This window comes from Triticum urartu, chromosome 2 (assembly GCF_003073215.2).
Source record: "Triticum urartu cultivar G1812 chromosome 2, Tu2.1, whole genome shotgun sequence".
Taxonomy (NCBI): domain Eukaryota; kingdom Viridiplantae; phylum Streptophyta; class Magnoliopsida; order Poales; family Poaceae; genus Triticum; species Triticum urartu.
Genome location: NC_053023.1, coordinates 595,307,547 through 595,329,728, shown reverse-complemented (window position 1 = coordinate 595,329,728; position 22,182 = coordinate 595,307,547). Strand labels below are relative to the sequence as shown.

Below are 22,182 nucleotides of genomic sequence, written 5' to 3'. Positions count from 1 at the left end.
CAACAATAGTGTTAAATTTTAAAAGAATAAAACAAACATGTCAAGTTAAGCGGTCGGTTAGTGATGACAAGACACCGATTTTGGCCATAGGAAAACACGATCACTGACCGGTCATTTTTAAACCCGTCCGTGATATACATCCAGCCGAGTCCAAAATACCATATTCCCAACGCCTCGACTAGGCGGTCAGTGTCGTCTGGCCAGGCACTAGCTAGTGACGAGGGTTCATCTCTATTATGATCTATAGTAGTGATTCACACAAAGTCTTGATTGGAACAAAATTCTCAACCATTGAAAGGGCCTTACCAAATTCCCATGGTCCATTTTCAAGAGCTTTCCTCTTCCCTTTTGGATGGGGGAACATGAACATGAAAACATTTTCTCACATATCCTTACAATCCAGGCCCTTCAGTGGACACCAAACCCTGGCTAGGGCATTTCCCAGTGCCTCTACATGCGCCGACTTGTCCGAGATGAGTTTTGCTATGACTTGTGGCTCAGCACCCCTCCCCCCACCTTTCCTCCGCCTCTCGAGACGACCGCCCTCCCCTCCATCTAACAACTTCAACTCTTTGTCAATCCTTCCACCTGATCCATGATCCTCTCTGGCCTTTGTTAGCAAACAGACAACCGAAGCTAGGGTTGAAAGCAGTGGTGCACAATCATATGCCCTAGCACACACCAAATGTCTATCGTGAAAGCACGATATGGACGAGTGGAACTAGACTGTAGACTTGGCATGATTTGATCTCTCCGGCGAAGCAACACCAGAACCCTAGGGAGGACGACCCGCCACGAAATCGCCTACCTTAACAGAGAGAACCAACCGCCACACGGCCCACACGAGGGACCGACCTTGATACGATCGTATGAGTTGATTTTTTTTCAAGGCAAAGTTGAATAATTATATTGTTTGACACAATTTGCTCTAAAAGAAACCAGGCTTCTTTTTTGCTCTAAAAGACACCAGAATTTTTTTAGGGGTACCAGATTTTATTAGAAAACTGAAAAATGGCACAAAAGCTTTATTTATGATCACCGCAGCCCAGCCCGAGCAAGAAGAGTTGGGCTTTTGAGGGTCCAACCCAACAAGAAACGTGCAAGAGGATCCGGTCCGGAAAGGACACAGTGCTCTGTTCCTGCACGGGACAGCGCGGTCGCCGCCAGCGTCGCCTTCTCTTCTCTGCGGCACTGTCCGCCGCGGACCCTCGTCCTCCAGAATTCCCCGGGGTAGCAAGGAGAGGGCCAGAGGCGGAGCAGCCGCAGCGGCCAGCGGCGGAGACGCGGCGACGCGAGGCAAGAAGAGATGGAGTACTGCAACAAGATGGTGCTCGCGCCCATGGTCCGCGCGGTAACTACTCCAAACCCTCCCGCCCCGATTCGCAGCAGCGCCCGCTTGAGTTGGGACCGTAGGAACCGAGTTTTAGCCCCCGGAGCACGGGGGTCCTAGATTCAAGTCTCCCTGAATCTAGAGCAGGAAGCTTTAGTGCGCACGGGGTCATCGAGTAGCTCGGCTTCTCGGCGCGTTGCTCGATGGACGATTGCCCCGTTGCTAGCCGTGTTAGTCAAAGCGAAGCCCGAGAGATCTCTTGTAGTCGGAAATCAGGGTTTTTTTATGCTCTAGGACTGGAATAAATAGCACGATATCTCTATCGATGAACTGATTTAGCTCTTTGTATGGTTCTTAGTTGCCCGATGCTGGATTCCTGAATAAATGCTGGTTATCCTCCACAAATCACAGTTATTTCTAGACAATATCCTCCTTGCCACATATTTCTTCAACATAAATACTAGTCATATGTGGAACTATCCTTATTCTGTCAGTGATTTTTGCAGGGTACTCTGCCGTTTAGGCTATTGGCTGCTGAATATGGCGCGGATATTACGTACGGAGAAGAAATAATAGATCATAAGTTTGTGAACTGTCAACGCGTTATAAATGGTATTGTAGTCCAATTGATGTTTCACAGTTCATTTTGATTTCACAACTGTGACTGCCATATCTCATAGTATTGTAGATAGCTTTACTCCAATAATGTTGCATTTTAAGTTAGTGACTGAAAGCATTTATCTGAGATGATTCTTGGATGTGATTTTTTTTTTGTTTGGAGACAGGGAACAAATTTAAGGACTGCTTAGTGTACAAGTGTATAATTTAAGGACAACTTAACGCCACTGGATTTTTTTTGTTTGTTCCCCATGTTCTCCAGATTTGTGTTTTTTGGTTCCACTCATTCTAATTTATGGTGTTCATCATTGGTCAGAATCTCTTGGGACAACTGATTTTGTGGAGAGAGGGACTGATAGTGTTGTTTTCCGAACATGCCCGCAAGAAAAGGACAAGGTTGTCTTTCAAATCGGCACGTCAGATGCTGTGAGAGCACTTAAAGCTGCTGAGATTGTGTAAGCCTTACTTCTGAGTTTGTTCTCAACAGCGAATAACTTAAAGTGCACTGTGTTATGGGGAAAGGGTGCTAACTAAATTGTTTGATCTGATGATTTGATCAAAGCTTTGAATTGGTCTTTTAAACATAGCATCTTCTCTTTAATCGTAATTTTTCATCCTCATCAGGTGTAATGATGTCGCTGCTATAGATATCAACATGGGTTGTCCAAAGGCTTTTTCTGTCAGTGGAGGAATGGGTTCTGCATTACTCTCCAAACCTGAGCTTATACATGATGTACATGCCTATATGGTCTTATTTGTTCTCTTACTTTCATGCCTTGTACTTTACTAGGCTTATTCAGGCTATGCAAATTATTCCATGTAGATTTTGACCACATTGCGGAGGAACTTGAACACACCAGTGACATGTAAAATCCGTCTACTGAACACAAGTCAGGACACTGTGGAGTTGGCACGCCGGATTGAGAAATGTGGTGTTCCAGCTCTGGCTGTCCATGGAAGGTAAGCACAGATGCAATTGTATTTCTGAGTCTTATCTTGCTTGAAAGCGCACAATTTGCCATTCGTGTTTTTAAAGGGTATCAACCAAATTTAACACCCAAGATTGCAAATCGTGGTGAAAATTATATTCATATGCATGGCCATTCGGTTTATTAGAATTTTGTAGTACCCAAATTGATACGACTTAAATCCATGGAAAGTTCAGGGACTGACTAGCATTTTTGCCCACTATCCATACATTAACTAACTTGTAGATTTACTTTGTAATCCATTGGGTTTTGTTTCACAGTAATCAAAATGAAATATGACGTGGTGCATATATCATCTTCCATTTTTCATGGACCCTAGGATCATTTTCGAGTAGTTGTTTTCCTTATGTCAGCCTTCTGTAAAACTGCAGAAAGGTCAAAGACAGGCCAAGGGATCCGGCTAAGTGGGATGAGATTGCTGATGTTGTATCCGCACTGTCAATTCCAGTTATAGCTAATGGGAATGTATTTGAGTACGAAGATTTTAAGAGAATCAAAGATGCTACAGGTTTGTATGTTCCATTCATATGCTCTTTTATTTATAATAGTAATTTTTATAGTATAGTACATTAAAGAGAAATTGAGAAATGCATAAATAGATCTCAGCTTAAATCTCGCTACTTCGGGTTTCTTTGCTTGCTAGTTATCAGTATTGTGCTTACTTTACACCTAGCCAAAAGAAAAATCTCCATGTACTTTGATTGTGATAGTAGTACTATATCATTTCCTCAGCGCCAAATGGCAATAAACATCTGAGTTAACTGGAAAAATGAAAATATTCATTCGCAAACAAGCATGCATAATCTGAGTTTCTTGAAAACCCATAAAGGTATTCTAAAAAAAACTGCACAAATGTGAGGGATTAACACCTTGCTTCCAGTTCTTGGTGAGTCAGAGTGCACCGGCATATTATTGTTTATTCTCTTTCATGTTGTTTTAAACAATGGGTTTGTGTCTTGATTACTTTGACTTCTAGGTGCCACATCTGTAATGGCTGCTAGAGGTGCCTTGTGGAATGCCTCCATTTTCTCTGCTAAAGGCAAAGTACCTTGGGAGGATTTCAAAAGAGAGTATGTGAGAAAGGTATTTAAAAATGTTGCTCTTGCATTTGTTCTGTTCAAACATCAAAGTTACTGTCTTGTTTTACTTATTGGATCTATATGTCTTCACATTTTATTTCTTTGGGGCAGACTATTTTGTGGGACAACGATATTAAGAGCACAAAGACAACGCTAAGAGAAATCATAATGCACTACATTTGCCTTGAAGGGACTGAAGGGAAAGGTGTGATAAAGTGTGGTTCGTCAGCAGATGTAGCGTAAGTGAAGTCAAGTTCCTATCTGTTTTCTTTTGCATATCATGAGCTCATGTAGCACTATATTTGGAGATGCATTGCCCTTCTATGGTACCCATGGATAATACTGCCCAAATTTATGGTCTTGGTCTTACTGGAACGGGCCCATTCACATGTGGCACATGCAAGATGCCATTTTTCATAGGGTTTGTGTGTGCCGCTGGATCGTTGTGTGGTATTTTGGCAGCTATTCGTGTCATTTTGATGATTACATAAAAATAGTAGTGTTAGATTTTTATTTAGAAGTACTTTCACGTCATTATTAGTTTTACTGTATATTAGAAGACTTCTTGAAGGAACCTAGTACATTAGCATGCTGGAATATTTGGCTTAAGAGGCATAATAGTATTTTTCAGAAATATTCCACCTATCTAGTACAGAGAGAAAAGCTTCTTTCTGTTGATAATATTGCCTGTTGAGAGCTCATCTGACATGGCTTTGCCCAGCTGGAGATAGATTAGTTGGTTTTATGTCACCATGATATATTTACAACAGGATCCTCCCTTACTGTCTCCTTGAAAGAAAACTAAGGATCAAACTGCAGAATAACACTGTTTAGGAAGGAGTCAATAGGAGATTGGTAGCCTTGAAATTGCCTTTCAAAATTTACAACTGAAGGAGTAGGTAATGAGTTTGGCCAAATGAATGCAAAACCTACCAGATTTTGCAATGCTGTGGTTCTTGCAATCTTCCTCATTTGACTTTTGTATATTCCTTAACTGGCAGCTATCTTGATGCTTATTCTTCTCATGTTTTCAGGAGACTTTACGGGGAAGAGGATTACTATAATTTTGTTGTTTCAAATAGGAAATGAAAAAAACAGGATTTTGCTAACCTCTATGTGACCCAGGTATCTATTTCATATAATTTCGTGTTGATGAAGTTTGCAACTCGTGATAATGAGTGAAACGAGTTTTTTGGTAGAGCTGATGCAATCATATAATTTTGCGTTGTTGAAGTTCTCTGCTGCAAATTTAATAATGTGCTCAAGAAATTCATGTTTAGTAACCAGGATTGCAAAAGACTTTCCAAATTTTAATTGTACGGTTCCCTTTGACATTGTAACTGGTATGTGCCAGTCTGTATGGGTTATGCATTGGACTGAAGTGGGACCAAGTACATGATTGTAAGTTACAATTTGCTAATTGTACGAGTGTGTCGGTGTGCGTGCTGTGGTTTGCTGAACCATGCAAAAAAAGGACAATTCTTTCTAGAGTATGAAGGTGTTGTTAGCTAACACCATTTGGAACAAATACATCAAATCTTGGATCTGAATGTCCAAGTTGCAACTTCGTAAAAATTGCTTTGGAAAAGACAGCAAGGCTTACCAATGGTTTGGTAAGTATTGGTTTTCATGACTGTGGACTGTGACCCCTGTCGTGAAGGGCAACTCTTATCCCAAAAGATGGACTAGAAGTTTGGTGTTTTAGCTCCAGATTTGATCAGTGTACCTTCCACTTTATTTGGCGTGCTGTGTTTCTGAAGTCCTGTTGGCTCCTTGTTAACCTTTTTTTACTTAACTCTTCTTTGTCTAATTTCATGTTTTCTGACAGCTTCTGCTTGGATCCCTCGGTTGGTTTTATGAATGTTTTCTCCGGAGATCTTTGGATGAGTTTTGGAGAAATTCACATATCACCAAAGAAGAGTGCAGTTTTGGCTTTTGCACTGTGCCATCATGGTATCTGATCAAGATCAACTGAGGATTCATGGATTCCTTATTTCGTGGGGTACAGTTTTGCGCCGTGTTCTTATAGGATTTTTTTTGACAAAAAAGGCCGTTGATTTAGACTGACAAGAATCTAGAAGCATTTTGAGATACTGTATTCTTTCCATTACTGACAAAATATATAATCCATGACTTGCTGATAGACACCATTTCTGTAAGCTTACATATATTTTAGTTATTCTGCCAATCTGGATCGCTGAAAGGCTGTGTCATGTATTATTGATGGAAATCATGTTATTTGGCAAGTTCAAGGCCTTATTGTGTTACCTGACACTTGGGTTAGATCCAATTGTCTATCAGGGTCCAAATGCTTTGGAGTTGTTTGATAAAAGAAAAAAACAGGATTTTGTGAGAATTGTATTCCTTAGAAACGATCGTTGTGTGGGTTTGTACTTTGTACATTTTGTAGGATTTGTTATTGCGTAGAATTTACAGCATTTGGCTACGGCCTTGGTTTTGTTCTTTGGCTTCATCCCATGCATATGATGCCTTCCAATCTGGTTGCTCTGACAGGCATGAAACTGCCTCTGTATATGGATTCTGGAAGCACAAAGTCTGCATCACCCGTGACATCATAGACCATATGAGGTCACATGCTATTTCTTCTGGAAGGACTTATTGATACATATGCTACTGTATCATAATATCTCACTCAGATAATTTGTTGCAGCGGACCAATTATTTTCCTTGGTTGCCGTCTTCTAGATGCCCAGAGCAATGCTTTCTTCTTTGGGGTAAATCAAACCAATTTTACTGAGCAGTATGTTTTTCATCAAAAGATATAACTTTCTGTGTCAAGAAAGAGAGTAAACCATATTTACGTCAGAAAGATGTTCAATGTATCTGTAAAAATATGTTCAACACGCTTGGAACTTGTGTCAGGTTCTGGATCTTGTGGCATGGGTAATTCGGAACGTCAGCCGTCAGGATCTCTACTACTCCTAGCATAAACGAAATATTCAGATTTGGAGGGGATCAGCATCATGGTTTACATTCAGAAACTCCTAGCACTACATTAGTTTACAAAGCTGGGGTGGGAGATCAAACACCCAAATCTCCCTTTTTTGGTCGGTAATATCTCATCTGAACATCAAACCATGCTGAGCATGATCGCACAACACTTTACATTCAGGTTATCGATCCATGTACTACCACACAAAGAAACTCACCCGGTTCTGAACACAAACGAAATCTGAAGATGCTAGCAGACAGCAGTTCTAGTTACGCGCCGACGACCGCGGCTCATCTCCCTCCGGAGAGGTCGGACATCTGGGACATGGTGCCGGCGGTGATGGAGGTCATCGGGTAGGACATGACGTAGGGGTCGAAGCCCTGGTCCTGCATGAGCGCCAGCATGTTGAAGCTCTGGTACGTGGGCGACAGCTCCGGCAGCTTGAGGTCGCCGTCCAGGTACTGCGCCACCTGCCGCGTGGTCGGCCGCGCGCCGGGCAGCGGGTGCGAGCACAGCAGGCCCAGCCGCAGCACCAGGCTGGCCTCCTCCTCCACGACGTCGCCGCCCAGGCGCGGGTCGACGGCGCCGGTGACCGCCCCGGCGCGCCACTGGTCGAGCACCCAGTCCACCAGCACCAGGTGGTTGTCGCGCGCGTCCTGCACCACCGGCTTCCGCCCGCACGCCACCTCCAGCATGAAGGCCCCGAGTGCGAACACGTCGGACGCCTTGGAGGCCCTCCCCGTGTGCCCCAGCTCCGGCGCCAGGTACCCCATGGTGCCCACCACGTGCGTCGTGTGCGGGTCCGTGCCGTGGTCGTACAGCCGCGCCAGCCCGAAGTCGCCCAGCCGGCCGTTCATGTCGGCGTCCAGCAGCACGTTGCTGGCCTTGATGTCCCGGTGCACCACCACCTGCTCCCAGTCCTCGTGGAGGTACAGCAGCCCGGACGCGACGCCCTTGATGATCCGGAACCTCTGCCCCCAGCCCAGGCCCGCCGCCGCCGCCGTCTTCTTCTCGCCGTCGTCGTACAGGTGCTTGTCCAGGCTGCCGTTGGGCATGTAGTCGTACACCAGCAGCAGCTCGCCCTTGCGCCGGCAGTAGCCCAGCAGCTGCACCAGGTTGCGGTGCCGGAGCCGGCCGATGGTCACCACCTCCGCCACGAACTCCCGCATCCCCTGCCTCGACCCGTGCGACACCTTCTTCACGGCGATCTCCGCCGACTTGGACTTGGGGAGCGTGCCGCGGTACACCCGACCGAACCCGCCGATGCCCAGCAGCCGCTCGTCGCTGAACCCGTCGGTGGCGTGGTAGAGGTCCTTGTACGAGAACCTGTGCGGCCCGAAGGTGGCCTCCCAGTCCTCCTTGAGCTCCCCGAACATGCGCCGCCGCCGCATGCACACGAAGACGGCGGCGGCCACCGCGAAGACGAGCAGCGCGGACGCGATCGGGAGCACGATCTCCAGAACCTTGGACCGCGGCTTGGGGAAGGTGACCGGCATCGACGGCAGCGACGAGATGTTGAGCGCCGGGGCGGCGCCGTTCATCTTGAAGCTCCAGCCGAGCACGTAGTGGCGGCAGAAGAGGATGCCGCTGGACGAGGAGAACCCGACGTACGCGGTGCCGTCGATGACGGAGGAGAGGTTGACGACGGCGGAGAGCAGGGGCCGCTTGGGCCGGGCCACCTGCAGGGGCGCCATGGTGACGTTGACCTGCATGGTCCGGCCGTCGAAGTCCACCCACACCTGCATGGGCTTGCGGTCCACCAGGCTGATGTTCCTGAAGGCGCCGGTGCCGTCGTCGTCGTAGTATCCCGCGTTGTCGGCGTCGACGGAGTTGAGCCCGTTGACGTCGACGCCGACGTGGTTGCCGCTCATGTCGTTGAACTCGGAGTTGAGGATGGTGTCGAACTCGACGGCGAAGAGGTGGTTGGTGGCGTTGCCGTTGTTGGCGGAGCCGACGAGGCCGAGGAACTGGCCCGGCAGCGCGGAGGAGAAGTTGGCGCTCTTGGCGACGACGAAGGCCATGCCGTGGCTGCTGAGCGTGTCGTAGGCGCCGATGATGCCGATGACGAAGGCCGTGGAGAAGGACCGCATGGCCGTGCTGTTGGGCGCCCGGTGGAACTGCAGCGGCGTCGGGAAGAAGGCGTGGCCCTTGAGCTGGCTGGTGGCGTTGCTCAGCTGGAGCAGCCCGTTGGGGGTCACCGTGGCCATGCCGTCCATGGTGAGGTTCGCGCCCGTGAAGCCGTCGAAGACGAACTGCTCGTCCGCCGCCGCCGCCCGGCGGGGGCCGGCGAGGCCGAGCAGGAGGAGCAGGAGAAGGAGCGGCATGGTCTCTCTGGATCTCTGCAGTCTGCGAGTGCCGTGGCTGGCCTCTCTATAGCCCCACTGATACTACTCCCGGTGTGTAGTAATTAACATACCATATCCTTTTCTTTTGTGTGGGTGGCTTAACCTTAAAAGCAGTGTGAAGTTGACCGAGATGTAAACGTGGAGATTAGCACAGATCCTGGTGAGGCTGTGAGAGTGAGAGGAGCGAGGCAAAATCTAATGTTTGGTCGCGCCCACCTAATTGTGGGCGATGGCACAGCGACTGCACATGTGTAGACGCGTCTGCCCGGAGTCTTGGCTTTGTCACTGTCCGCTGCCCGTTCGTCCTGATGGGTCAACGATTCCGGCGCGGTTTTCCGAATGGACGCGACCGGTGGGACGCGGCGCGAGCACGCAAGTCGCGCAGCAATTACTACTAGAGGCTGCATGCAGGTGCAGCCCACTCACGCCGTGCCCGCGCCGCCCCGGCGCCCACAGGGCACAGTCCGTGAGTAGGAACCTTCCTTGGCTCGTCTCGTGTGCTCCGCTGTGCGCTGTGGGGGCTTGCCACTCACTCACTCCATTGACCGATCCACTCACCTCATTTTCCCCGGTGGTTGAGGATTTGGATCCATCTGCTTCGAGGTTTTAATACGACGCCGGTTCTTTTGAGACTGGCGATTTCCGGGTCCAATTCTCTGTAACCTTAGATGATCCTGACACGAGTAGTAAGAAATGTGATGCGCCGAGGAGAAGTCAAAGATGGGCGCGCGCCAACTCAATTTCGTCGCAGTTAGCAGCTGCCTAATGCCTACTCGTATCGTATCTATCAGGCTAGGATACAGCGTTGCGGTATGACGCTCAACCACTCACTCCTGTCATAATGTCATTGCCCACCTAACCTAATAAGATATGTAATTTTGTATAAACTTCTTTTTGACTTTGACTCCCGGAGTCGTCGAAGTACAATGCACGCGTACGCTGGGCAGGGCAAGGTCCCCACTGGAGCACTGGCATAGTTTGTCTATGTAGTGTGATCTTGCTCTGAAATCCTCCTATGATTGTACTCTCCATCAGGATGATGGTAATGAAAGTATCATGCATGTTAATAGTATGCAATTTACATGAGGTGACATAGAATTAAATTTAAAAAAAGATTAAGTGTAGTAGTATTATGATACCGGATTATAATAAATTGTATATTACTATGTGTCATGCATGACAATAAATAAAGTCATTCGTAATACTATTATATGATACTTTGCATTAAGGAAATAATATCATACGCTAGTATCATATATTATATGATACTAATTTATGATACTATTCATTACAAGCAGCTTTATCGGCACTGTTGATTAGCATTAGCACCCCCTCCCCACCCAGGCACCCACGTTAGCAACACAATCTTGATTACTACTACTGGCACCCAAAGCAGCAGATTTTGAACGAAGACTCGCCGCTCGGGTCAATGCGTCCCACGATCAGCAAATTCCGGATCGCATCGTTCACACGCGGCAGTCCACCATCACACTCTACACTACAAACCCCCAGGCCTGCGCTGCTCGCACAAGAGACGAGGCGCAGCGGACGCCGCAAGCAACGCACGGCGGACACTCGCCATGGCTCCTCGCCGCTTTCTCCTCCTCCTCCCAGTCCTCCTCGTCCTCCTCGGCGCCGATGGCTTCGGCCGTGGCGCCGCGCAGAACACCGACCAGTTCGCCTACAACGGCTTCGCGAGCGCCAACCTCACGCTCGACGGCCTGGCCGCCGTGGCGCCCAACGGCCTGCTGGCGCTCAGCAACGGCACCAGCCAGGCGGCCGGCCACGCGTTCCACCCGACGCCGCTCCGCATGCGCAACGGCGCCGTGCAGTCCTTCTCCGTCGCCTTCGTCTTCGCCATCGTCTCCAACTTCACCGTGCTCAGCGACAACGGCATGGCGTTCGTGGTGGCGCCCAGCACCAGGCTCTCCACCTTCAACGCCGGCCAGTACCTCGGCATCCTCAACGTCACCGACAACGGCAAGCCCGACAACGGCGTCTTCGCCGTCGAGCTCGACACCATGCTCAACCCGGAGTTCCAGGACATGAACAGCAACCACGTCGGCGTCGACCTCAACAGCCTGCGCTCCGTGCAGAACCACTCCGCCGGGTGGTACGACGACGCCACGGGCGTGTTCAACAACCTCAGCCTCATCAGCCGCCGGCCCATGCAGGTCTGGGTGGACTACGACGGCGCCACCACCCGGCTCGACGTCGCCATGGCGCCCCTCGACGTGCCCAGGCCGAGGAAGCCCCTCATCTCCGCGCCCGTCAACCTCTCGGCGGTCGTCACCGACACGGCGTACGTTGGGTTCTCGGCGGCCACGGGCGTCATCTTCACGCGCCACTACGTTCTCGGCTGGAGCTTCGCGCTCAACGGACCCGCGCCGCCGCTCGACACCTCGAAGCTCCCCTCGCTGCCGCGGTTCGGCCCCAAGCCGCGGTCCAAGGTGCTGGAGATCGTGCTCCCGATCGCCACCGCGGCCTTCGTCCTCGCGCTGGCCATCGCCTTCTTCATGTTCGTGCGCACGCGCATCCGGTACGCGGAGGTGCGCGAGGACTGGGAGGTGGAGTTCGGGCCGCACCGGTTCGCGTACAAGGAGCTGTACAAGGCCACCAAGGGGTTCAAGAACCGGCGGCTGCTGGGCACCGGCGGCTTCGGCAGGGTGTACAAGGGCGTGCTCCCGAGGTCCAACCTGGAGATCGCGGTGAAGCGGGTGTCGCACGACTCCAAGCAGGGGATGAAGGAGTTCATCGCGGAGGTGGTCAGCCTCGGCCACCTCCGGCACCGGAACCTGGTGCAGCTGCTCGGCTACTGCCGCCGGCAGGGGGAGCTCCTGCTGGTGTACGACTGCATGCCCAACGGCAGCCTCGACAAGTACCTGCACGACAAGACCAGGCCCGTCCTGGACTGGAGCCAGAGGTTCCAGATCATCCGGGGCGTCGCGTCGGGGCTGCTGTACCTCCACGAGGACTGGGACAAGATCGTGATCCACCGCGACATCAAGGCCAGCAACGTGCTCCTGGACGCCGACATGAACGGCCGGCTGGGGGACTTCGGGCTGGCGCGGCTGTACGACCACGGCGTGGACCCGCAGACGACGCACGTGGTGGGCACCATGGGGTACCTGGCGCCGGAGCTGGTGCGCACGGGCAAGGCGACGCCGGTGACGGACGTGTTCGCGTTCGGCGTGTTCGTGCTGGAGGTGACCTGCGGGCGGCGCCCGCTGGGGTGCATCGCGCCCGACGACCAGAACGTGCTGCTGGACTGGGTGCAGGAGCACGAGCGGCGGCGCGCCGGGCTGGACACCGTGGACCCGCGGCTGTGCGGCAAGTACGACGCCGACGAGGCGCGGCTGGCGATCAAGCTGGGGCTGATGTGCGCGCACCCGCTGCCGGACGCGCGGCCCGGGATGCGGCAGGTGACGCAGTACCTGGAGGGGGAGGTGGCCATGCCGGAGGCGGTGCCGACGTTCCTCAGCTACACCACGCTGGCGCTGATGCAGAACGACGGGTTCGACTCCTTCGCCATGTCCTTCCCGTCCACGGTCACCACGGACGCCAGCCCCACCTCCGGCGACGTCTCGGCCGTCTCCGGCCTCTCGGGCGGACGGTGAATGAATAAACAAGGACAAGAAGTCGTCGTAGTAGTCGCTGCGTGAGTCGTTGGTTTGATTTCTCATCTATCGTGACGTACGTACGTCATCTGCTGTAACATGAGCAGTGGCACTTTTCCTAGTAGTGGATAATTAACTGTGAGCAGTAATACGGTGATGTTTTTCTAGTCTGCACTCAAACATCGGTGCCATGCCTGGGTGTCAACACTGGTTGAAAACGGAAAACTAATCTTGAGCCGCCCACGTGGTGGTGGATGTTATCTTCGGGCTACCGCCGCGTGCTGGCACGGTGCCTCGTCGTCACGGATGGCGTCTCGGCTTGGATTCGGCGTGCGCGACAGGACGAAAGCGTGGGTCATGCACGGCCGCAGGATGACCGTGACGGCTCTCGTTTTGCGGTGGCGCACGCACGGGCACGGCTCACTGGATTTCTGCGCCGCCTGTTGTTTTCCTGTATAAAAGCATCTCCAACAGGCGCGGCGCGCGCAAAAAACAGCTTTAGCGCGTGCCCATCGCCTGGTTTGACGCGACGCGCAACATCCGCTCCAGCAGCCGCGCTAAAATGCAGCGCGCGCACGCCGCTTCAGCAGCGAGCAAAAATGCAGCGCACGACTCGCACAAACAACATATGCATTCAAAAACAGAAGTAAAAAGATCAAAACAAACAAAAATAAATAGTTCAATTTCGTTTATTACAACTCAAAAAACAGTTTATCGTTCAGTACAACAAATAGTGCAATGAACACAACAAATAGTTCAACAATACAATAACGAACGCACAAATCATAATGCTCTTTGTCGTCCATTCCATGCCCACCACTGCTCAATGAGACCCTTCTGAAGATCATTATGCGCTGCGGGACGTCGAATGGCATGATAGGAGACAACAAAACGGGCCGGAGAAAGTGCGCGCGGGACGGGGATAGGCTGGGAAAGCGCCGGAACGGTCGCCGGGTGGCGCGGTCGGCGGCGGCGGCGCGGCTGGATGGAGGTGGAAGGTGCGAGTGAGCGCGTGAGAGTCCAACGTGCGGGAACGGGCGCAGCAAATAAGCGGCGCGCGATTGCGTTTCGGCCTGCGCGCTGGACTACGTATGCCGCGCGTGCTGTTTTCGCGCGTCCGCTGGAGCAACTATTCCGGTTGCGCGCGCGTTAAAACGAAGGATTTTGCGACACGGCGCTAGTTTGGCGCGCCTGTTGAAGATGCTCTAAAAGTCCGTTGCGCATGCGCCCGTGGCGTGGTTTCGGTTTGGCTCCTTTGCCGGTTCTGTTCATGTTCTTTTCACAATGGACATGAGAGAGCCATGCTGCCGACGCACATCGCAGAGGTGTAACGTGTTGATCCGGCTTCAGAAAGATTTGTGACGTGCTGGATTTGAAGATCTCATTCTATGGGGTGATGCGAATTCTCAGTCTCGGCTGTTTCAGTCAGCACCAGTGGCGTCTTTTCTTAAGCTCCACTCTATCTACTGTTCAGTCGTCATGCACGCTGCCTGCTGTTTGCCATACAACCATCTCGTACATGATATGCACAGCCAAAATATATATTGTGACCACTGACCAGTGAGTAGCTGTTAGGTACAAGACCCTGAATGCAGTGCCGAAATTCAGCGGGCAAGGGTAACGTGGTCGGGCTGGTGTTCATACTACCATATCTATATGCATGCACAGTCACTCCCTATAACTAGCACAAGCAAGTGAGTCGATTGGTACGCACGGTCCAGCGCGCTGCAACTTGCAATATCTCCGAGATAATCGATATGCACAGACAGAGCCGGTTAACCGGAATACAATATCAACTTGCAATATGCACAGACAGAGCACGGGCCAGTTAACCGATCCTGCCTCGAGCATGTGGTGGGTGGCCGCGTTAAACAACCCTGTCTCGCATAAAAGAGGAATGTTAAGCGGTCAGTCCCGCTGCAACTGAGCCGAGCACATGGAAGACGATTGTACTCGTATTAAACAAGGACACAACAAGATAGACAGGCCACTGTCTCCATCTCTACTACGTACAGTGTACCATTTTTGAATAAGGAAACTTTCATTGGGCCGCTGGTGGTAGTTATCCTTCAGTGGACCAAGATTTTCTTAATCTCATCCCACTTAGCCACTGAGGATTGCCTTTTTCTTTTGTAAGAAACTCCACTTTTTTTAGGGCTGCTTTTTAAGAAACTCTACTGTGGATTGCCTAATCGAACCAGCCGTCGCTGGAGTAGACGCCATCACACTACCTTTTGTTCTAACAGGGAGGCAAGGTAACACGCTTCTAGGATTTCATAAAATATTTTGGATTTCAGTAAATTTCATGAACTTGATAATTTTAAATAATATTCAGGGATTTACGAATGTTTTAATTTTTTAGAAATGTTCCAAATTTTGAAAAAAATGTCTGCGCATTAATAAATATTCATGAATTTTTTGTTTGAATTTCAAAAAATATTCACCAATTGAAAAACGAACTTGGATTTCAGAATAATGTTCTGAATGTGAAAATGGTTTGGATTTAGAGAATTTTCATGATTTTTAAAAACGTTCTTGGATTTGAAAAATATACATTAATTTGAAAATGTTCCCAAAAGTAAAAAATGTTTATGAATTTTAAAAATTGATAAAAAAATTATTATTATTTAGAAATTTGAAAAATGTTCTCACATTACAAAAAAGTTTGGAATTTTAAAAAATATTCAAGAAATTTTGAAATAAAACAACTAAAAATAAAAAGGAAAGAATTAGAAGAACAAGTAGAAAAAACCAAAAGAAAAAATAGAACCTTCCCACAAATAGAGGGGAGGAAAACGAGAATGGGTCGGCCCATATCACTAATTTTAGGAAACCGGAATATCCTCTTTTACCGATTTGCTCGATCTGAACTTGCTCTGCTTAGGCCTGCCAGAGAGTCTCCGAATCTCTATCATCTTCGACACCTCAGCCTCAAGACAACTTGCTCTGCTTAGGCCTGCCAGAGAGTCTCTGAATCTCTATCATCTTCGACAGCTTAGCCTCAAGACACGCTGACCGCCAACCTACAACAACTTCTTCTGGTGGGCATCACGCAGGCCAATAAGAGATTTGGTGGTAACAAGGGAAACCGAGGCGGCGAGAAAATCAGGAGCGCTGACTCGGACTCAATCGCCAAAGACAAGGAGTCTGGCTGAAATTTCATGGAGTTCCCCATGTGTGGTTTTGGTAATTAGTTATAATCCACATGGACTAATGTTTTCCATTGAGATGTATTTGAAGAAAAGTTTGATAGGCAATGCATGAAGAAATTGGATGGATTTGGAATGAATTCCATCAACATAAAGATATGCATCAAAATCATTGAGCTCTAGTGATGAATATATTATGACCAATAAGAAGCAAAAGAATGGACTTTAGGACCTCAAGATTAAGTTCTATGATTGAATCAAGTATAATCAATATGAAGTCTATGTGATGTCTAAGGTGTGATCAAGTTGAAGTTCATTGAATGAACTCAAAGTTTGTCATGCTTGGACTTATGAGTTGATCCGCTATGGATCAAGATCTTGAGAGAATGATTAAAGGGAAGAATTCTAGATAAGGCTTGAATATGAGATTATGATGAGCTCATAAGTTGAGTTGATCTAATAATGAAGCAAGTAAGTCAAGTGAAGAATTCATTGTGCTTCTAAAGAGATCATAATGGATCATCTAGAAGAGCAAGTGATCAAAATTTGATTACTAAATGGATTAAAAATAATTGTACAATTAGCGTGCTAATTGGGGTTTTCTATTAGAAACGGTTATTGAGACAACACCGCAGGCGATGACTTCAGACAACCCACACAATTTCTAGGAAGTAAACATGTTGGATCAATGAACAATCACACACGACTTTGTCTAGACAACTATTTGCGTTAGGCCACCTTGCACAAACGTTTTCCATATAAAAAGTGTGTGTGATTGACAACTTATGCCACACAGTTTGTTCTAGGGACCGTGCGTGATGCATTTAATAACACAAACGATAAAATTATTAATATGGTCTGCAATGTCAATGCTATCACAGATGATGTAATGGAGGAAATCGTGTGTGATGTATGTACAAACGAAAACGCTTGTCTAAGATTCACTATGTGCGATGTACATATGAACGGAAATGTTTGTATGGGATTCAGTGTGTGGGATGTACATACAAATGGAAATGATTGGGCATGTATAATTGTATGCGATGGCTCGCCCGATCGCACATGAGCTCTTTTTGCCCCGCGTGTGTGACCGGAGGACCTATCGCCGATGGTTTCTGGGTCATGTGGGAAGGACCCCCCTATCGCACACACAAGCAAGGCGACGGTTTAAAATGCCGTCGCGGAAAGGGATTAAAAACTGTTTGTATAGCAGGTCACTGCACTAGTGAAGACGGGAAGGACTCCTCCTCCCCCACCACAATTCTGTCTCCCAGAGGGGGAAAGTGAAGGAAATATGCCCTAGAGGCAATAATAAAGTTATTATTTATTTCCTTATGTCGGTGGAAACGACACCTATGGGGTCACTGGGATCCCTTTTACGGTTGGCGAGCGCGAGGTTGTGCAAAGAGCGGGTCTGACAGAAAGCACACGGATCGTTTACCCAGCTTTGGGCCGCGAAGATGCGTAATACCCTAGTCCTGCTTTGGTGGATGTATTTGAGTGTTCTTGTGTTCTTGAGCTAGCTACGGGGTGCAACTTTCCCAAAAGAGCCAAATCCCTCTCCTGGACGCCTCGGGCCTCCTTTTATAGGCGAAAAGGGATTGCCACAGTGGCACACAGAAGGTGGAAAGGTCTATAGTGGATGAGTCTATCCTCTGGCCCCGTCGGACAAACGCATTTAATGCGTTGCCGACGTGCCCCTCTCACTTTATCGGGGGTGGTAAGGAAGCACGTCCCACCTATCGCCGCCACGCCTGGCTTCGACACGCGTCCGAGCTGACGAGGCGTCGTAGCGCCACGTTGGCTGGCTGCTGGGCTGGCACGATGGTGGAGCCTTCATGAAGGGTCGCATGCCGCCACGCAGGTGCTTGCTGAGTCGGTGTAGAGGCCGCCCGTCGCCACGCAGGTGCCTGCCCAGCTGGTTGAGCTAGCAGCTGCTTGGGGACGGTGGTGGAGTCTTGGCTGGCGCAGGCCTGGCAGTGGCCCTGCCGATGCCCTCGGCAAGGGTCTTGCCGTGGCGTTGCAGTCGTCCCTGGCAAGGGTCTTGCCGGGGGTCTTGTGGATTTCCTCGGCTAGGACCCCGCCGAGGGTCGCCGGCCTCTGGTCATCATCTGATCTCACATGTTTATGATATTGACAAAGATTTGCATGCCACCACAGAGGCGCCTCCCGAGCCTTGGTTCCAATGTAATTGGTTGGGTTGGAGCCTGTGGGCTCAAGGGTGGCTCACTCCGCCGGCATCGGGCAAGTTGCCCCGGCAAAGCTCTTGCTGGGGTTGCGGAGGCTGCCTCGGCAAGGATCTTGCCGAGGGAGTCCACCTCGCCCTCTTGCTCTCCTGCGCTTCTGGTCTTGGCTTTGCCTTGGTTGCCTCGTGTTTCGGCTTCTCTCCGACTTCCCTCCTCTGCCCTACTAAGTGTGGCCGTGGCGCGCGGTTCTGACTGCCCGTGCACAAGTAAAGGGGTCAAAAGAAGAGCCCCTACTTTTGTACACCGACAGGGGCCCCCGGGCCTGGGCCACACATAAGCGAGCCGCGTTGTTGGGCTAGGCCCAGAATAGTGCGCGGGCAGGTGGGGCGGATTTTACCGCAGTACCTTCTCGTCCGCTATGCTTCCCCACGACCTGCGTTGAACACACGACGTGGAGGGTCGTGCGTAACGTGGGGGTCATGCGTGGGGCGGTTTCCGCACGCATGCGTCACATCGTGGTAAAGAGGCGGCCCGCGCCTTCCCCGTAAAAAGGAACGACCGCGGGCGCGCTGCTCATTTACCCCTGTGTCTTCTCCAATCTAGGGACCACTGTCCCTTCCTTCTTCCTCCTCAAGCCCCTGCTCTCGCTCGCCGTCGCCGCGTTTTCGCTACCCTTTCCCTTCCACCTTTCGCAGCCGCCATGGCACCCAAGACTACCAAGGGCAAGGGAGCGACCAAGGACGCCGGAGGGGCGGAGCCGCCGGAGAATGAGTTGGCGGCGCGGCGGATGCAGCTCGCCTACTTCCCCTCGACGGTCGACACGGCCCACCTCCGGGACAACTTCAGACCGCTGTGGGGGGTCAAGACGGGGGAGAAACGACGGGGCATCCTGCCACATGTGTCATCCCCGCCAACTGCGGCAAAGCCGCCCCGAATCGGTATCCGTTCTTCGTCGATTACTTTCTCTGCGGCCTCTGCCCCCTTCTCCGATTTCTTCAATGACATCATGCATACCTTCGGCTTCCACCTCCTAGATTTCACCCCAAATGCCATGGCGTGCATGGCTCTTTTCGCCCATCTCTGTGAGGGCTTCGCTGGAGTGCATCCCAACACGGCGCTCTTCCGCCACTACTTCTTCCCTCGGATCCAGAAGGGAGGCGCCATCCCCGGTTGTGTCGCCTGGATCCTGAGGTCCAAGGGTACATACCCGGAGGGCGCTCAGAAGGAGAGGTGGGAGGAGTGGCGGGGCCGGTGGTGCTAGATTGAAGAGGAGGATCCACAAGAATTCTGCCGGCTTCGCCAAGCGCCGCCGGTTCACAGAAACGACTGGAGCAATGTCGATGCCAACGACGCGAAGCTCACGGTCGCCACCACCAGGATTCTTCGCCTTACCGAGGCCGGGCTCACCCTTGAGATGATCGGGGCGGATTTCATCCGCCGCCGAATCACTCCGCTGCATAACAAGGGGAGGCTGGCCTGGCTTTTCACGAATGCGGCCGATATCATGAGGCTTCGCCCCGGCCTCGACCACAACCTCACGGTGATGGGGTGAAAGTGCAACTATCCCTAGGTGGTTTTGGTAATTCATAACAACATATAGCTCATTGAGCTAATGCTATTCCAAGATGATTATTTCAGGAAAGCTCAATGATTGGCATGGCATGGATGTGAAAGTGGAACCCTCAAAATGCTAAGGACAAAGGATTGGCTCAAGCTCAAAAGCTCAAGACTCTTCATTTTATATTTTAGTGATCCAAGATCACATCGAGTCTTTAGGAAAAGCCAATACTATCAAGGAGGGATGAGGTGTTGCTTAATGAGCCTCTTGCTTCATGTGCTTAGTGATATGCTCCAAAACCCTCAACTACTTTCCCATATCCACATATGACCTAAACCCTAAGCCAAACTCGGTCCTACCGATTCTTCCTATCCGGCGCCACCGAGTTTCACTTGTCATAAGCCACTGCCAAACCCTAGCAATTCGGTTCTACCGATAGGGATCTCGGTCTCACCGAGATGGGATTGCAAACTCTCTGTTTCCCTTTCGTAACTTTTCGGTCTCACCGAAAGAGCGAATCGGTCCCACTGAGATTGCAATGTAAATTCAGTGTTTCCCCTTTGTAACTTTTCGGTCTCACCGAAAGAGCAAATTGGTCCCACCGAGTTTGCCTGACCAACTCTCTGGTTAGCTAATTACCAAATTCGGTCTCACCGAGTTTGTGTAATCGGTCTCAGCGAGATTACGTTATGCCCAAACCCTAACCATATCAGTCCTACCAAGTTGCATGTCAGTCCCACCGAAAATCTCTAACGTCACTAGGTTTACATTTTCGGTCCGACCGAGTTTGTTGATTCGGTCCCACCGAGATTGGAAAACTGTGTGTAACGGTTGGATTTTGTGTGGAGGCTATATATACCCCTCCACCTCCTCTTCATTCGAAGAGAGAGCCATCAGAACACATACACCATTCCAACTCATATGTTCTAAGAGAGAACCACCTACTCATGTGTTGAGACCAATATATTCCATTCCTACCATATGAATCTTGATCTCTAGCCTCTCCAAGTTGCTTTCCACTCAAATCTTCTTTCCACAAAATCCAAATCCTATGAGAGAGAGTTGAGTGTTGGGGAGACTATCATTTGAAGCACAAGAGCAAGGAGTTCATTACCTACACACCATTTGTTACTTCTTGGAGAGTGGTGTCTCCTAGATTGGCTAGGTGTCACTTGGGAGCCTCCGACAAGATTGTGGAGTTGAACCAAGGAGTTTGTAGGGGCAAGGAGATCGCCTACTTCATGAAGATCTACCGCTAGTGAGGCAAGTCCTGTGTGGGCGATGGCCATGGTGGGATAGACAAGGTTGCTTCTTCGTGGACCCTTTGTGGGTGGTTGCTTCTTCGTGGACCCTTCGTGGGTGGAGCCCTGTGTGGACTCGCGCAACCGTTACCCTTTGTGGGTGGTTGTTTCTTCGTGGACCCTTCGTGGGTGGAGCCCTGTGTGGACTCACGCAACCGTTACCCTTTGTGGGTGGAGCCCTGTGTGGACTCTCGCAACCGTTACCCTTTGTGGGTTGAAGTCTCCATCAACGTGGATGTAGGATAGCACCACCTATCCGAACCACGGGAAAAGCATCCGTGTCTCCAATTGCGTTTGAATTCTCCAAACCCTTCCCTTTACATTCTTGCAAGTTGCATGCTTTACTTTCCGCTGCCAATATACTCTTTGCATGCTTGCTTGAATTGTGTGATGATTGCTTGACTTGTCCTAAAATAGCTAAAATCTGCCAGGAACTAAAATTGGGAAAAGGTTAAGTTTTTATTTGGTCAAGTAGTCTAATCACCCCCCTCTAGACATACTTTCGATCCTACATGGGGCACGCCCACTTCTGCCAGCGGCTCTTCCATCTTGATGTGAACCGCGACGGCAAGGCCGAGAGGTCCGGCAAGGCCGCGAAGGCCGGCAAGGTCACCAAGGGGCCCTTGTTTGGGTTGCCGGCGGGGGTGGTCCCGCTGAGCAATAACTCGCGCCGAAACGACATCATCGCCATGATGCCGGAGTTCAACGCGCACGGCCTCGTCCCAAATTGGGCCAAGCCTCCGGAGGATCAAGTGCAGGAGTTCTTTGACACCCTGTAGGAGAAGTACGTCCGCGACGAGCCGCGGTTCATCCAGGACACCACCCAGGTGGAGCCGGACTACATCGCGGCCAGGGCGGCGGAGGCGGAGCTTGCGAAGGAGGCCGGCAGCACCGGCGGCATGGAGGACAAAGCCGCGGCGGCCAAAAAGGAGAGGGAGCTCGCCCAGTGGGTGGAGTCCGCTGGGGAGGCCAGCAGCGCTGGCACCAGGGCCCCTCTTATTGAAGACAACGACGACGAGCCGTCCGAGGAGGAGGCTGATGAAGGAAATATGCCCTA

General features: G+C 50.5%; 3 protein-coding genes across 4 annotated transcripts; 2 read left to right on the top strand and 1 right to left on the bottom strand.

The window, feature by feature from the left end:
- The first annotated feature begins 1,108 nt into the window (after positions 1 to 1,108).
- LOC125539045 (tRNA-dihydrouridine(20) synthase [NAD(P)+]-like) lies at positions 1,109 to 6,812 on the top strand. Of its 2 annotated transcripts, none has more exons than XM_048702408.1 (10): positions 1,109 to 1,351; positions 1,837 to 1,942; positions 2,265 to 2,403; positions 2,573 to 2,681; positions 2,772 to 2,908; positions 3,309 to 3,445; positions 3,914 to 4,020; positions 4,128 to 4,255; positions 5,051 to 5,141; positions 6,531 to 6,812. In XM_048702408.1, exons 1-9 carry the CDS (start codon positions 1,307 to 1,309, stop codon positions 5,103 to 5,105), a joined length of 963 nt encoding a protein of 320 aa, XP_048558365.1. In that variant the 5' UTR covers positions 1,109 to 1,306; the 3' UTR covers positions 5,106 to 5,141; positions 6,531 to 6,812. The 2 variants fall into 2 exon arrangements, with proteins under 2 accessions (XP_048558365.1, XP_048558364.1); XM_048702407.1 differs by lacking the exon at positions 6,531 to 6,812 and adding an exon at positions 5,845 to 6,283 and having other exon boundaries at positions 1,110 to 1,351.
- A 169-nt stretch (positions 6,813 to 6,981) lies between these two features.
- LOC125539044 (L-type lectin-domain containing receptor kinase SIT2) lies at positions 6,982 to 9,476 on the bottom strand. Its single transcript, XM_048702406.1, has one exon. It carries the CDS (start codon positions 9,291 to 9,293, stop codon positions 7,260 to 7,262), a length of 2,034 nt encoding a protein of 677 aa, XP_048558363.1. The 5' UTR covers positions 9,294 to 9,476; the 3' UTR covers positions 6,982 to 7,259.
- Positions 9,477 to 10,765: 1,289 nt separating this feature from the next.
- Positions 10,766 to 13,098, top strand: LOC125539043 (L-type lectin-domain containing receptor kinase SIT2-like). Its single transcript, XM_048702405.1, has one exon. It carries the CDS (start codon positions 10,895 to 10,897, stop codon positions 12,929 to 12,931), a length of 2,037 nt encoding a protein of 678 aa, XP_048558362.1. The 5' UTR covers positions 10,766 to 10,894; the 3' UTR covers positions 12,932 to 13,098.
- The last annotated feature ends 9,084 nt before the right edge of the window (positions 13,099 to 22,182 follow it).